This window comes from Thermomyces lanuginosus (assembly GCF_041956635.1).
Source record: "Thermomyces lanuginosus strain ATCC 200065 unplaced genomic scaffold VTN49scaffold_35, whole genome shotgun sequence".
Lineage (NCBI taxonomy): Eukaryota > Fungi > Ascomycota > Eurotiomycetes > Eurotiales > Trichocomaceae > Thermomyces > Thermomyces lanuginosus.
Window position 1 is genome coordinate 759,081 of NW_027192369.1, and position 15,311 is coordinate 774,391.

Genomic DNA, 15,311 nt, shown 5'->3' on the forward strand with positions numbered 1-15,311 from the left:
GCAGGCGTCCAGATCTTGGCTGTTTTCATGGTGTTCATTTTCTGTTATTCTCCCGTTGTCGCATTCTGACGTATGCCAATTCAATTCATGATTGAGAAAGCAAGTAGTTGCCCTTATGCAGCAATATCCCTAGTTTATGGACGATGAGAAAAGCACTTCTGTTGAAGCCCCTTACTGCTCTTCTACCTGTCCGTTTGCTCGCTTCCATTTCCCGCCCCAGACCTTGTGGCCTGCATCTCTTGTTTTAACTTCTGTCCGGCTACAGGGTCCTCCAGTACGAGCAGGTGAATATGGGGAGAGAGAATTCATTCCCTAGTAAGTCATCGTGGCATGTTCGGCGTCTCCTATGATTATTTACAGTTCATCCTTAATCTTCTCAGCGGACCCATCTTTTCGACCATACCAGCCTCCCAGATCTTCCTTCACCCCGGCCTTGACCATGCTAGTGATAATCTCGAATGCAACCTGCGCCGCAGCCAAAGCGGTGGTTTCGCCCGTGTTATCGTAGCTCGGGCTCACCTCTACGATATCCGCACCGACAAGGTTGAGTTTCTCAAGGCCGCGCAAAATGCGGATCATCTCTCGGGTCGTCCAGCCACCAGGCTCCGGAGTGCCGGTTCCGGGGGCGAGACCGGGATCGATGACATCGATGTCGACAGAGAGATAGACAGGCTGTTCAGGGTCAAGGCCGATACGATTAAGCAAAACATCCACGATGCCCTGTGGCCCAAGATCATCAATGTCATCTGCGTGAATGCGGATGAAGCCCTGCTCGGGGCCAGGGTTTGTGTAGTCGCTATCCGTGGCACCAGTGAGCCGAGTACGAAGACCTGCGTGTGCCGATGTTGTATTGGAGATCAATCCCTCCGTGCTGGCGAGATGGAAGAAACTGCCATGATTGAACTTGGATTGCTCACTGAGCCAGTACGACGTATACCGCACTGGATTCCACGTGTCGAGGTGAGCATCAAAGTGCAGCACCGTGATAGGTTTGCCGTAGATCTTGTACAAAGCGCGCAGGGCAGGCAGGGCGATGCTGTGATCTCCGCCCAGCGTGACTAGTTTCGGCTTTCCTGCGCCGATGCTATTCTTGTTTCCGAGCTTCTCGGGGTCGGTGGCTGCGGGACGACTCAACAGCTCCAGAAAGGCGTCGTACATTTGCCTTTCTGCCAGGGCGTTGTCAAATGGCGTGATGGGGATGTCGCCGCAATCCACCAGCTTGGCCCATGATAGATACGGATTAATTGCTGCACGCGCATTGTAGCTGCTGCCGGGCAGCTGCCTAGCACTTGCAGCACGGATGGCACGAGGGCCGAAACGGGCTCCTATATAGATAGTTAGCTCATGTCATTGTTATAGGCATCTGCCTTTTTTTGCAAGGAAGTTTTTGGAGATATACCAGGCCTATAAGTAACTGCCGTATCGAATGGTGCCCCAACCACGGCAATGTCATATCGCTCTTCTGGCTCTATCAAACACTTGACACTGCGCATATGTGCAAAAGTTGAGATGCCGGAGAAACTCCACTGGTTGCAGAAAGCATGATAAGCGGCTGAACTTCGCAAAAAAATGAAGAGAAGAATTTTCCGATGCATACCTCTTGCTCCCATTTGGCCAGCAACTCTTGCCGTTTATCCTCTGGGACCGTTTCTTCATGCTCTTGATGTGAATGGGCGACAGTAGCGATGCCCAAATTGAGCAGCAAGAGTGCTCTTAATAGACGGATCATGATGTCAGCTTTGCAACCTAATCTATGAACTTTGATTTGAGGCGTTCATGAAAAGAACGAAGAGCAGAGAACTGATGATATATCATGGAGCCTGCATCCGTCCTGGGAGCCCTACTGAATGGATCTATTATCATCTGTATGGTTATTTCTCTTGTATGATTGGTGCAAAGTGCATCTATTTTTTCCTTGATGAGGGTCTGATCGCTGTTTTCTCCGTCCCCACGTTTCTTTACGTTTTTACCTCGAAGGGAAGTTTTACGTTAATTTTGCCGTTTGCAGCAGGAATTATGCCACGATCTCCCAAAGGGGAAGTGCCAACCACCCAATGACATCAGCAACAGTGCTGACATAACTGAGCCGAATCGCCGTGACTTTCCTTTCCGGATCGACTTTGATGGTCTTCATCGAAGGGTTGCTAGAGGTTCGGCCGAGGTCCGAACCAGAGAAGAACGGTTTGAATCCTTCCCTTTGACAGCTCGTCCTTGTTGGTTTCTTCCTGGTCCGTGAATCCACTGCGGATCACACAATGCCATGTCTCTGCGGCGCGTCGTTGTGACTGGCCTGGGTGCGGTGACGCCATTGGGTGTTGGTACAGCTATAGCTTCCTCTTCCCCCATTTAGACCGTCTTGATATTGGAGATCGGATGAGAGCAGTGTTTGCTGAAGCCATAGCTTTGCCATTTTAGGGATTCGTCGCACCTGGTCCCGTCTCCTCGATGGCCATTGCGGAATCGTGAACATCCTTGACCGCCTACCGCAGGTCCGAGAACAACCATGCCATGTTGCTGCGGTGGTACCGGAAGGCCCTCGCTCGGAAGGCGGCTGGCGAGCGGCGGATTGGTTGAGTCGAGATGCAAGTTTTACTCTTTGCAGTAGCAGAAGTATAGGGAACTTCATTGAGAGCGGAATGATTGACTGGCTGTCCATTTTCTTTCTTGTAGGAGGAACGGAAAATGGCAAAGTTTTCTCAGTATGCTATGGCCGCCGCTGAAGAAGCTCTGGAAGATGCCGAGTGGAAACCCACGGCTCCGGAGCAGAGAGAAGAGACTGTATGTTGTTGGTTGAATGTTGCTTTCGGGCAGAGGCTAAGATGGGGGTAGGGAGTCTGTCTGGGATCCGGGATTGGGAATCTCGATGAGCTCTATGATTCCTCGTTAGGATTCGAACAAAAAGTGCAGGAAATTCGTAGTTTCCTCGGTTCAACGGCAGGGCTGATTCGCTCTCCAGGGATATCGGAAGATCTCACCGCTATTCGTACCAAAGCTATTGATCAACCTCGGTGCGGGCCACATCTCGATGAAGTACGGCTTTACAGTAGGGTTCTCTATGCCGTGTTCCAAAGTGTACTTATGCTAAGAACTACCTAGGGCCCGAACCATGCCGTCACGACGGCCTGCACAACAGGAGCACATTCAATTGGCGACGCCGCGAGGTTTATCGCATGCGGCGATGCAAATGTTATGGTCGCTGGCGGCGGAGAATCCTGTATCCATCCGCTAGCAATGGCGGGATTCGCGCGCGCACGGAGCCTTGCGACAGGCTACAATGATGCACCATCGAAGGCGTCACGACCATTCGATGCCGATCGCCAGGGATTTGTGATTGGAGAGGGCGCAGCAGTTCTTGTTCTCGAGGTACAAATTATCCTTTTTCTTGTCGAAACAATCGTGCTGATCAATCAGGAACTGGAACATGCCAAAGCCAGAGGTGCACGTATCTACGCCGAGTTCAAAGGCTACGGTACTTCCGCCGACGCACATCATCTTACCGCACCCAAGGAAAACGGCGAAGGTGCCCTCTCCGCGATGAGGAGGGCCCTTAAACACGCCAACTTCTCTCCTGCTGAGGTGGACTACGTCAATGCCCATGCAACATCCACTGTCATTGGCGACGCGGCAGAAAACGCCGCCATCAAGACGCTCCTTCTCGGCAATGGAGGGAAACAGAGCGCCGCGCAGATCAATGTGAGCAGCACAAAAGGCGCCGTAGGACATTTACTAGGAGGTGCAGGTGCTATTGAGGCCATCTTTTCTATTCTTGCCATTCACCATGTAAGTCCTCTCTCAATTATCCCAGTCACCCTTTTTCGGAAAAAATGCTCACAGACGTAGAACATCATGCCGCCGACAATAAACCTGGACAGACTCAGCCCGGAATTTGATTGCAATTATGCGGCGAATGCTGCGCAGGAGCGTCGAATTGATGTAGCGCTCTCCAACAGCTTTGGCTTTGGTGGGACAAACAGCAGTGTCTGTTTTTCACGATATCGGCCATGAATTATGATTCAGGAATATGTAATATAGTTGTGATATACCCTTTCTACTGTAGAATATTCAGCATCTTCAATTGCAATGTTCAGTACTATCGGATTCCTCGTTGGCTGCTGGGTGGTCTTTGTTAAAATGTCAATCACGTGATCTTCTACCCAACGTTCCGACCCCAGCCGTGTCCACCGCAAACAAGGTGACAAAAAACTCCACTTCCAGACACCCCGTAATCTCGTGATCTTGGGATCGGCTTGGACAAGGCATCCGGGGTGTGCCTTATTTACGTGGCCTTCACAGTACTTAGCACTGTTCATTATTTTCCGTCATAGGAGATTTTGGGTTGTGAGATGACAAAATGGCCACCAACGGAACCACCGCTGGACGGGGTATGCTTTACCTCCGTTGCACTCCTTCATTGATCTTCACGCAAGCTGTTGCTGACGATATACTGTGAGAAGCATCCGGGAGTGGCCTTGTCGAAGCATCGGGTTACAAGTTTTCAGAACGAGACCTCAAACCTGGAAAGATTAAGATCGTTAGGAAAGAAGGCGTAAATGGCGTGAAGACTGATGGTATGGAAGCAGCGTGGCTTCAAATCACATGAGCAGATAATGAATGCTAACGGCCTTCCGATTATCAGAGAATAATGATATTGACGCACCCGGTTCCCCGGACGACTCGCCTGTACTTCCGCAGTTAGACGAGAAAACCATGGCCGCGTTTCCCTCTGGGAACCCCCGAGAGGAAGAGCTGGAAACGGTGGTTTGTAAGCATTGTAAACGGCCGGTGTTGAAACAAACAGCGGCAGAACATATCCGGGGATGTTTGCGAGCGAAGCAGGAGAAAGCCCGGAAGAAGAAGGAAGCTCGTGATGCGAAGAATCAGGCCAAGGAGAAGTTGGCGGACGGGGATGATGACGATAAAGAAAATGAGGATGGAGTCGGAAGTCAGAAGAGCGCCAAAAAGAACGCCGTGACAGACGGCGATGGCCCGAAAAAGAGCAAGAAGCGCAAGGCTGGTGAGGAGGATGACAAGGACAGCAAGGAGCCTAAGAAAAAGAAAAAGAAGGACGAGCCCAAACCTAAGGTTCCCAAGCCAAAGGGTCCGGTCGATGTCGAGAAGCAATGTGGTGTTATGCTGCCGAATGGCACGCAGTGCGCGCGATCGCTTACCTGCAAGAGCCATTCGATGGGGGCAAAGAGAGCCGTCCCCGGGCGATCGTTGCCATATGATATGCTGCTCCAGGCATATCAGAAGAAGAATCAAGCCCGGCAGCAAAGTATGGTTCATTTGGATTTTTACTCATTTGTGTTGGTTACTGACAGATGTCTTATAGAAGCTGCAATTGATGCCAACGCACCGCTTCAAGATGACCTCGAACCCAGCGGACCCGTAGACTCGGATGAGGAACGCGACGCTGTTATGGCGGCCATTTCCCGCTCTCGTCCACAACCTTTGGTTACGCATACCCTCATCCCCACCCGCAAGAAGTATCAGTACGTCCGGATGAAGGAGATGCTTTCGAACGTCCTGGGCGGACCGCGGGGTGGCGGCTTATTCTCAACTGGAGAGTCGGACGGAAATGCGGATAATCCTCTCCTACAGTTGGACACCCCGACAGGACCGGCATCGACATTGCCGGATGCTTCAGGGGATGCAGCTAAGAAAGGTGGTGTCTCCTCGAACGCTAACCGTTCCGCGGGAACACCTACCGCTGTCAAGACTGCAGTGGCTGCGACATCGTAACAAGAAGATGACTTTGGAATACTTCAGTTGCACGTTCTTGTATATTACATATCGGGCTTGCGTTTTATGGCGGCGTTCTGCTTTGGGTTTGGTGACGGTCAGGGCTTCATGATACCCAGGATATGAACTGTATCGTTGTTACGGTCATCATCTAACATCATGCATCTATTGTTCTTCATCATAGAAAGGAGCGTTATAGTCTGGAATCTATGATTTAAGGATCGGCTCCGTCGTTCAGGTTTTTTCAGCTCTAGAGACAATGAAAATCTTAAATACACAAGGTAATTTCCTAATGCAGAAGTAAGTTTGGCCGGTTGGTGAAGTTTGATGCCTGAGGCAGACAATATCAGGGACTCGATCAAAAGGCAGCTTTTGTGTTCTGTTCCTATAGCATTTCTCTTGCGATTACTTTCCCAATGAACTGAAAGCGAGTCCGCTCCCATATACCGTCCGTTCTTTTTGGACATAGCCTTCCGATTCACCTCGTCCAACGGCTTCAACCGGGCGGCTGCGACCGTTGTCTTCGCGGGCTGTCGCAGTCGACCTTACTATACTGAATCCCAGATCAACGCTCTCGCGCAAATTCCTGATTTATGGTGTCAAACCCCTCGGAACCGTTGTCGCAATGGTCAGCCACGTCCCCGATCTCGACGCAATAGGGATTAAGGCCGAGCCGGCCCTGGCGGACCAATTCCGGAGGGAGGTTGCACAACTACTTGGGCGCAATAGCTTGGGCTTCCCCGGCGCGCAGCCGGTCAGCTTCGCGGCGCGACATCTGATCGAGTTGCAGAAGGAGGATTACTTTGTATGCGAAAAAACTGATGGAGTGCGCTGTTTGATGTACTTTGCGCGCGGCGACCCAGACTCCGACACGCCAGAGGTGCACTACCTGATCGATCGCAAAAATGACTATCGCTACGTGCCGGGGCTCCATTTTCCCGTACCGGGGGACGAAACATTTCGCGAGTTTCACGTGGACACCTTGCTGGACGGCGAGTTGGTCAACGACACGTACGAGGACGGCACAACGCAATTGAAGTATCTAGTGTTTGACTGCATGGTTCTGGACGGGCAGAGCCTGATGCACCGCACGCTCGACAAGCGATTGGCGTACTTCAAGGAAAAAGTGCTTAAGCCGTACAAAGCCATGTATGAACGATTCCCGGAGGAGAAGCAGCACCGACCGTTCGTGGTGGAGGACAAGTCGACGCAGTTCAGCTACGGCATTGAGATGATGTTCAAGGATATCATCCCGAAAGTGAAAAAGATCCACGGCAACGATGGCCTTATTTTCACTTGCCGCAGTACGCCGTACAAGATTGGCACGGATGAGCACATTCTCAAATGGAAACCGCCGGAGGAAAACACGATCGACTTCCGCATGCGCCTGGAGTTCCCCATGCTAGAACCCGACACGGACGACGAGGCAGAAGGAATCGTCCAGCCGTACCCGGACTACGACGCGCAGCCCATCTGCCATCTCTTTGTCGTGCATAACGGCGGCGAATATCGCCCCTTTGGCGAGATGTACCTCACGCCGGAGGAATGGGAGAAGCTTAAGGCCATGCAGGTGCCCCTCGACGACACCGTCGTCGAGTGCTATCAGGACAACGAAGGGCGGTGGCGCTTCCTGCGTCTACGAGACGACAAGCCAGACGCAAACCACATTAGCACCGTTGAGAAGGTCCTCGAATCCATCCGCGACCGCGTCACGGAGGAAGACCTCATTCGTGCTGCGCCGGCTATCAAGGCTGCGTGGAAGAAGCGGCAGGCAGAGCAAGCGGGTCAACCACCATCCACGTATGCGACACACCCGCCACCATCATCATCGTCATCTTCTCATGCGGCGTATCATTCGAGGCACCATCGTCCACCAACCGCGGCGATGAATGGGACAGGGGTGAAGAGAAAGTATGAAGAGTGATCTAATTTCTTCTTTTTCTCAACTTGAGTTGTATGTTTCTTTTATTATTTTCCTTGTTTCCTGTACAAACATCTACATGGACGGTGCTTTGGTTGGCGTCTGCGGTGTGTACTTTCTTTTGTTAACGGGGATTCATGAAGGGGTACAAATGCAAGGAAATTGGCATGGCGGTGATGTGAGGGTTTTACTTAGCGACGGGATACTATCCATCTCAAAAATTCGACCGATTCTCTTGATAATTTACAAATGGTTTCAAAAGAAACTAGGGCTAATATTCCCAATCATCATCAACACCGCCCTTGGCAGCATTCTCCTTGGCCACACTCTCCTGCTTCCGATACATCTCCGCCACTGCCCGCGTTGTTGTCGCTTTCTCGGGCTTCTTGTCTTCACGCGCCCGGATATACCGTGGGAAGCGCAGCGAGATGCCCTTACCTGTGTCCCCAATCTCATCCGCAGCCGCCTTGTAGCGGGGGCTGAGCGTGAGGTCTGCCGCCTTGACCTCCCATACAAGCTTCGGCTCAAACCAGACGTCGGGCTGGTCCTTGGGTACGGAAGAGTGCAGGTAGAATGGCTTCGGTTTGTCGATAGCGAGCGGGGATAGTGTTTTGTGCAGTTCTTCCAGAAGGGCATCCGAGAAGCCCGTGCCGATGTTGCAGATTGTTTCAAACGTCTCAGTGCTGCTGTTGTAGGCAGCGAGAAGGAAGGCGCCGTATACGGATGTGCGTTTACCGCGACCGTAGTACGCACCTAGGACAACCAGGTCGAGCGAGTCGCCTAGCCCTGCTAGGTAGTCTTTCTTGACCTGCGGTTTCGATCAGCTTCGAAGCTGTCAGCTCATGGATGTTTGGGGTCAGTACCTTCAACCAGTTCCGGCTTCGTTTGCTCGGCTCGTAGCCGCTTTCTTCTGTGTCCAGCATCTTCACCATCAGCCCCTCACAGGACGCCTTGACGCTTTCTTCCAACAGCGTCTGGATTTCCTCCAGATCGTTTGTATTGCCATATTGCGCAAAGGCAAACTCGCCTTCAACAGGTTGGAACGACTCGTGGAGAAGCTGTCGTCGCTCGCGTAGCGTTTTTCGGACAGTTGGCTGTTGCTTGTTAGCATCAATCCCGGCTTGGTGTCCCGAGTTAGGCTCTTACCTCGCCATTCAGGAACAGCAAGTCAAATGCGAACACGCACACCTTCACCTTGACATCCTCTGCCTTAACGTCTTTGCGCTTGCGAGTCATCAATTGTTGGAAAGGAAGCACTTTCTTATTTTGCACATCCCAGGCAACTGTTTCGCAATCAAGCACGAAGCTGTGAACGCCGGGCTTGATCCACGTCTCGAGTTTAGCCAGAACGTCAGGGTATTTCTTCGACAAATCTTCCGAATTTCTAGAGAAAATGGCAGCCAGCCCCTTTGTGTCCTTTTGGAGAGTTTCCTTAGCGCTTGGGTAATGCTTGACTGATTCCGGGGAAACGTAGTGGATCTGAGCTCGTTCACCGTCGTATTTGTATTCACACGTGAAGTCCTTGCCCTCGAACCTGTCGAGAACTTCTGTAATAGACTTTGTCGGTTTAGCAAGCATTGGTTTGATCGGTACACCAGGTTGTAGCTTGCACACGTCACGGAGTTTCGTGATGCCGTGCTTGAGCACCGCCGGAATGATCACCTCGTAAGCAGGCACCTCGCTGAACACCGTCTTTAATATTGACTCGCCTGCGGCTAGTTCATCAGCCGTGGGTGTCTTGCCCTTCAGTGCCGCTTCGTGAGTCACAATCGCTTGTGCCAGGGCAACGAGCACGGTCTTCTCAGCAAGACCGAGTCTCAGCTTCCCTTCCAAGAACCGGACAATGTACTTCGCCTCGCTTGCACCGCCCTTGTTCTTGGTGATATCCACGCCCTTCGAGCCCTTCCCTGCCATGGCGGCATCGGCTGCCGAGAGGAGTTTCTTGATCCCACTGATTTTCTTTTCCTGTGCGCCATGTCCTTGAATCTTGGCAATATTCAGGAGGCCCTCATGTACCCCTCTGACAGTCAGAGGTTTCGGCTTGAACATCGTGGGCTGGTTCATCCTGCTTTTGGCTGCAACCAGTCCCAGGTCGCCAATCTCGTTCTGATCTGATTTGATAACGGCCAAGCTGCGGCCAGTACTTTCACCGATGGCTTTCATGATCAATGATTCACCGATACCGAGTTCGATACCAGCATAGTCCGCTGCTAGCTTATTGACCATCAATTGCACAGTCGGCAGCAAGTCTTCGGGTGTCAACCGCAGGACTTGTTGCAGGAACAGGGACGTGTGGGCTAGGATGGCCAATCGTTTCGTAGTCATTTCGATGAGTGAGAATGTTGTGCACAGCGCAGCATAGGGCACTGGCTCTCCCGGTTTCCAGTCCGGGTAGGGATCTTTACCCGAGCTCTTGAGCGTTTTCTGAACCTTTTCCATCACCTTTTTCTTCGCTTCGGGCTTTTCATCCTCATCGTCACTAACGACGAAATCTTCAGCAGCTTCATCACCATCTTCTTCGACTGGAGTCTTCTCGCCGGATGCCTTCTCTATGGCTTTCGGGCTGGAAGGATCATCAAGCGAGCGTTTTCCCGGAGATCCTGGAGGGCTTTTCTTCGGGCTTTTCCGTCGCCTCTTGTTCACTGGCTGGACATCCGAATCCTCTTCGGGTTCCGTACTTTGCTCTCTCTTAACTCCTTTACTCGGGGAGGGCGATTGTTTGCTATCCTCATTTCCATCCGATACCCCATTCATCTCGACATCTTTCCCATTTTCTTGCACTGGGTCTTCCTTCGCAGGCTCCTCGGACGGTGCCTTGTCCTTGTTGTTTCCTTTCGTAAACGCCAGTTTCGTCTGTCTCTTCGGGACCTCTTTAGTCGAATCTTGGCTGGCTCCGGAGCCAAAAAACCGCCTTTGTGACATTGCGATTAGCAGGCCATCGTGTAGATGGCTGTCAATTTATGTGACAACCCACCGAAGCGTCAATTGGGGATCTCTCACGTACCCTAGGGTGGCTTGCTTCGGTCCCATAGCGAATGCACTCAGGCGGCTTCCCCCAATGATTCTTCGACTGTGACAATTTGTGGAGAACTGGAGAGAAACAGCTGGTGGCCCAACAATTCCAAACGCAGAATGTAGTTTGTATGTCTGTATGTGCAAATGCGGCAATCGTCCCGCTAGTACTTTGCGACTAAATTGCGTTGCCGGGGCGGAGCTTCGATATGGACGCAGCGCTGCGGAGCGCGCCAAAAGCATGGAAAGAGAAAATGTTGCGGAACTCGAGAGGCCGGTTTATCACAATTCAAGGCAAGCCTCTCTTTATGTTGTCTCGTACTTAACTCCACATTGTCCAGGCAGACAATGACCAAAACCAGCTGAGCGAACAGGCACCGCTTGAGCGACGCGCGCGACGTGACGTGACGATAAACGCGAAAATACATCACGTGCATGAGTCTTCCGTATTGAGACAATACGTTACGGTAACCTAAGTTCAATACAGGCAATTCATGAGCGCCTTACGGGCTAAATACAGTATTGGTCTGGTTATAGTTGCTAATCCATATCTGGTATAGCGCACTCTGAGTGTCTTTATTCTGATCTGGTTTAGCTTAGGGCCCCTAGGCACTCGCATTCGTCCTCGTTCACTGCTTCAGACTCGCGTTGCTCTCACCGCCTTCGCCCTGATATCAGCAGTTCGACTGACATTAGCATCTCCAGCGTGACTGGAGGCTCTAAAATGCGTTCTGTCGAAGGACCAAGTGAAGTACTGGAATTAGGGTGAAGAACTAAAAGCGTAGTTAAGTACTATGGAGAATCAGCGGCAAGAATCCTTCGGAAAGGTACTGGTGCCCATGTACTGTGCCTGGTTTGGGAATTCCGTCGCTGATGGTTCTTGAAGCTGCGCCCACCATGCGTCGAGCTAAGCTCGGTAGCGCTCCGCCTGCGGGCTGGTCAAAGCCAGCCTAGTGACGTACAACGGGCCCTGAACGCGGTTTATGAGGTACTCCGGTCCCTTGGCTCAAAAGATGCTCTTGATGAGAAGCTTGCGGAATATGCCTTCTTTCCACTTTCGCAGGTCTTCAACGAGGCGAAACGTCTCCCTCTTCGCTGCGTCGAACTCGCCATCAAGTCAACTGAGATCCTAGTGGAGAAAGGATGGCGGCAGCGACTGTCACCCGAGATGGGAAAACAGCTTCTCATCCTACTGAGCCTTTTGATTGGAAATAATCCAATCCAAAATCAAAAAGGTGCAACACTCAGCGCTGAGCTTGAGGAGCTTACTTGTGCAATTTTCAAGTGCATGGCGGCTCTTTTTCGGGTGCTTGAGGGTCCAACGGCTAGACAGACGATCTTCCATGAGATCGGAACTGCTACAATTATCGACCAGACAGTATATATGCTCTTGGAAGGAGTCTCAGAGGGAAGTTCCAATGACATTGGGAGGGCCGCCATGGAAGCTCTGCAGATGCTCTTCGATCGCATCACAGACCGAGTGGTCTTGGCCAGCATCATGCCCCGGACTGTCTCTGCCTTGGTCAAAGTCCTGAAACAATCAACTCAAGTTCGCCGCTCTTTTCGGCTTTTAGAAGGAGCACTGAAGCTTTTGACACGCATCCTGCGTTCAGTGCTCAACGATAATGTAGCCTTTGAGTGGCAATCTAAGGCTGATCGATTGGAGTCTCCTGACAGGCTGGTTCTGGACGAGACCTGGCTGAAAGCAACGGCTGGTCAGATCAAAATTGCTCTTGCAAATGTTGTGCAGGTACGGCGTCATGATCGGCAACAAGTCAGAGACGCCCTCCTGGATCTATGTGTAATGGTGATTCAGGACTGCCATAAGTCGCTGGGCGACTCTCAAACACTTATGGTGGAGACAGTGGTTGTGCTTTCTGAAGTCGACGAAAGAAATGTGGGAAATAATGCATACTCTTCTTTGCAGCATCTTGCTACTGTTTACCCTCATGTTCTCGACATTCTCAAGGATCTACTGCATACATGGACAATGTCTTTCCGAAGAACGATGCAGGGAAATGATGAAGTTCTCAAACAGAGAGCAATCAAACAAATCTCGACTACCTTTCAAGTGTTGTCTCAGCTGCACGTTAGCTCGGGCATCCTGGAGAGTAATATGGCCGCCAGTCTAAGTGACAGCGTGATGGCCGTTGTCCAATCGACCAAGGGTATACCGCAGCAGCTGAGTTCTACGCCGGGTTCTGGGATGGAAGTTGCTGTACTTGAGAAGCAGGGGTCCTTACAGTCATTTCCGCCGGTTCTGCTTCACCATAGCAGCCAGCAGCAGACCCTTGCAGACCTGCAATCCATGATTGTGAAATTGAATCACACAGACTCCGCGGACGCTATCACGAGATTCATTATGAATAGAGTTCATCAATCGTCAGGTGAGAGCCTCATCGCACCATTTTGGCTCTCTCTGAGGTTTCTTGCTTCGACGAGTCGTCCAGACATTGATGAATTCTTGCAAGTCGACGGATCAACCCCACTTCTGTCGCGCTCTACGATGATTGAGGAACTTTACTTCGTTGCCCTGAAGATACTGAACGACACGCCTTCCAGCGAGTCTCACAATTGGCAGCTGTCTGCCCTGGCCCTGGAAGCGGTGGCACTGCAGGCCCAGCAGCTCGGAGAGGAATTTCGGCCGGAGTTGATCGATGCACTGTACCCTGTTCTCCAGTTCCTGGCATCGAATAACCCAGCACTGCAGAATCACGCCATGGCGTGTCTAAATATCCTTACCAAGAGCTGCAACTACCCGGACACGCGCGCCATGCTCATCGAGAATGTGGACTATCTCGTGAATGCCATTGGGCTGAAACTACACGCGCTCGACGCATCTCCATATCCGCCGCAAGTTCTCTTGATGATGGTAAAGCTCACCGGGGCTGGCTTGATCCCGTACCTGGATGATGTTGTCGATTCGATCTTTGGCATCATCGACATGTATCATGGATATCCGAAGTTGGTGGAATTGTTGTTCTCGACTTTGTCGGCAATTGTGAGCGAAGGTGTGAAAGAACCTTCGTTACTTGCGATTACGCAGGATGGTGAACAGGACCGAGCCGAGGGCCGCGACGTCCAGCCGCTACCGATAGGCGCTCTTGTTGAAGAGGTCTCCCGCCGAAGAGAAAGGAGAGTCAAGTCTGAAGAACTTGACAGGGAGCTCGAGTCTGAACGATTGTCTCATCCTGCCCGGCCATGGACGAGGGAACTCGATGGCGGGCCCTCATTAGAAGAGCAAGATCAAGATCAAGGATCAGTTCCTGAAGTCGAGGGCTTCGCAGACGAGACTGATGAGCCATTGCCAGCGCCAAAAGAGCCTCAGGACGCAGAAAAGCCGCTTAGCAAGCCGCATACTTTGCTGTTGCATATTGTCAAATCCGTTCCTCCCCACCTCTCGTCCCCATCGCCTTTCCTCCGCCGATCACTCCTCGAGCTCGTCAGTCAGGCGCTTCCCGTTCTGGCACGAAACGAGAAAAGTTTCCTCCCCTTGATCAACGACATTTGGCCATCCATCAACGCCCGCATCGCCTTCCCTTCATCGTCATCATTATCCGCTACAGACCGATCATTAACATTCGACAAGTCTTCATCATCCTCCTCGACAGAAGTCATCAGACGCCTCGAAAACCGCGCCGCTGACGAGGAAGACATTCGTGAAGAAACATATGTGACGAGCGCGGCATGCACTGCCGTAGCTACCATGTGCCAATACGCGGGGGACTTTATGTCGTCGCGCGTGGAGAATGAATACCCACGCTGGCGACGCATCTACCAACGTTGCTGGGAGCAGGTCCGTGCCGATGCCGAGAAGAACCTCGCCCGACGAGCTGCGACCACTTCCAACAAACAGACTCAACATTCCTCTTCAAGTCAATCAGCCGCCCTGACGCCCGCTAAACCCTTCTTTCTTGACATGAGCCTCACGACACGAACCACAGCAACCACCCCGGCCCGCTCGTTCACACCTCATCACACCATCTGGCGTAGCCTTATCTCTCTTTTCATCTCGATGCTCGCGCATACGCGGCTGCCCCTAGCGATCGGCGATGAGATTTGTGGGTTCATCGCGACTTGGGTCGCCCGCTTCGTCGGCGGGAATTATTACCAGCGGTATCACCTCCGCCGATCTTCGCGGGGTAACAGCACTAAAGAAGTGACCGCCATTACTACCGTCGCAGGTGGCGGCGGCGGCAGCAGCAGCAGCAACGGAAGTAAGAGGGAAAGTGTCCTCGAGGCTGTGGAAGAGGAGGTCGATCATGCAATCCAGACGATGGAGAAGTGGAATGAGGATTTGGCGTGGTTTTTGTTCCGGGAACGGGAAGGAGAGGAAGTGCAGGGGAACCAGGAGGATGGCCGGGTTAAGGTACGGAGTGGGTTGGGTGAGGAGCTTGCGAGGTTCAATGAGAGGGTGTTACAGAGAGAGGGACTAGATAGGAGGAATCTGTTTGCTGACGTTGTATTCTAAGCAATGATGTACGTACATCAAGGTTACGAATTAGACTACGAAAGACTGTCATGAACCGAGTCATATCAGAGCAGTAACCATTTCAGCGACGAGTCTTTGTTTACCAGCACAAAAAGAACAAGCAACAAAATCAACAAGAGTCCTAGTCATAATACTCAGTCCACA

The 15,311-nt window shown here is 51.8% G+C and overlaps 6 protein-coding genes across 6 annotated transcripts; 4 read left to right on the forward strand and 2 right to left on the reverse strand.

Moving 5' to 3' along the window:
- Positions 1 to 354: 354 nt before the first annotated feature.
- Positions 355 to 1,729, reverse strand: VTN49DRAFT_5726 (uncharacterized protein; the record flags this gene model as incomplete). The annotated part of the gene is made up of 3 exons (XM_069413815.1): positions 355 to 1,325; positions 1,400 to 1,526; positions 1,598 to 1,729. The coding sequence occupies 3 exons, from the start codon at positions 1,727 to 1,729 to the stop codon at positions 355 to 357; spliced, it is 1,230 nt and encodes a 409-aa protein (XP_069266449.1).
- Positions 1,730 to 2,260: 531 nt separating this feature from the next.
- VTN49DRAFT_5727 (uncharacterized protein) lies at positions 2,261 to 4,005 on the forward strand (the record flags this gene model as incomplete). The annotated part of the gene is made up of 8 exons (XM_069413816.1): positions 2,261 to 2,318; positions 2,416 to 2,582; positions 2,671 to 2,778; positions 2,830 to 2,901; positions 2,957 to 3,043; positions 3,097 to 3,363; positions 3,412 to 3,780; positions 3,841 to 4,005. 8 exons carry the CDS (start codon positions 2,261 to 2,263, stop codon positions 4,003 to 4,005), a joined length of 1,293 nt encoding a protein of 430 aa, XP_069266450.1.
- A 346-nt stretch (positions 4,006 to 4,351) lies between these two features.
- Positions 4,352 to 5,742, forward strand: VTN49DRAFT_5728 (uncharacterized protein; the record flags this gene model as incomplete). Its single annotated transcript, XM_069413817.1, has 4 exons — positions 4,352 to 4,382; positions 4,455 to 4,568; positions 4,637 to 5,275; positions 5,333 to 5,742. 4 exons carry the CDS (start codon positions 4,352 to 4,354, stop codon positions 5,740 to 5,742), a joined length of 1,194 nt encoding a protein of 397 aa, XP_069266451.1.
- A 625-nt stretch (positions 5,743 to 6,367) lies between these two features.
- On the forward strand, positions 6,368 to 7,666 carry VTN49DRAFT_5729 (uncharacterized protein; the record flags this gene model as incomplete). Its single annotated transcript, XM_069413818.1, has 1 exon — positions 6,368 to 7,666. One exon carries the CDS (start codon positions 6,368 to 6,370, stop codon positions 7,664 to 7,666), a length of 1,299 nt encoding a protein of 432 aa, XP_069266452.1.
- Positions 7,667 to 7,934: 268 nt separating this feature from the next.
- Positions 7,935 to 10,693, reverse strand: VTN49DRAFT_5730 (uncharacterized protein; the record flags this gene model as incomplete). Its single annotated transcript, XM_069413820.1, has 4 exons — positions 7,935 to 8,471; positions 8,527 to 8,757; positions 8,810 to 10,574; positions 10,668 to 10,693. 4 exons carry the CDS (start codon positions 10,691 to 10,693, stop codon positions 7,935 to 7,937), a joined length of 2,559 nt encoding a protein of 852 aa, XP_069266453.1.
- A 776-nt stretch (positions 10,694 to 11,469) lies between these two features.
- VTN49DRAFT_5731 (uncharacterized protein) lies at positions 11,470 to 15,146 on the forward strand (the record flags this gene model as incomplete). The annotated part of the gene is made up of 2 exons (XM_069413821.1): positions 11,470 to 11,502; positions 11,562 to 15,146. 2 exons carry the CDS (start codon positions 11,470 to 11,472, stop codon positions 15,144 to 15,146), a joined length of 3,618 nt encoding a protein of 1,205 aa, XP_069266454.1.
- Positions 15,147 to 15,311: the final 165 nt, after the last annotated feature.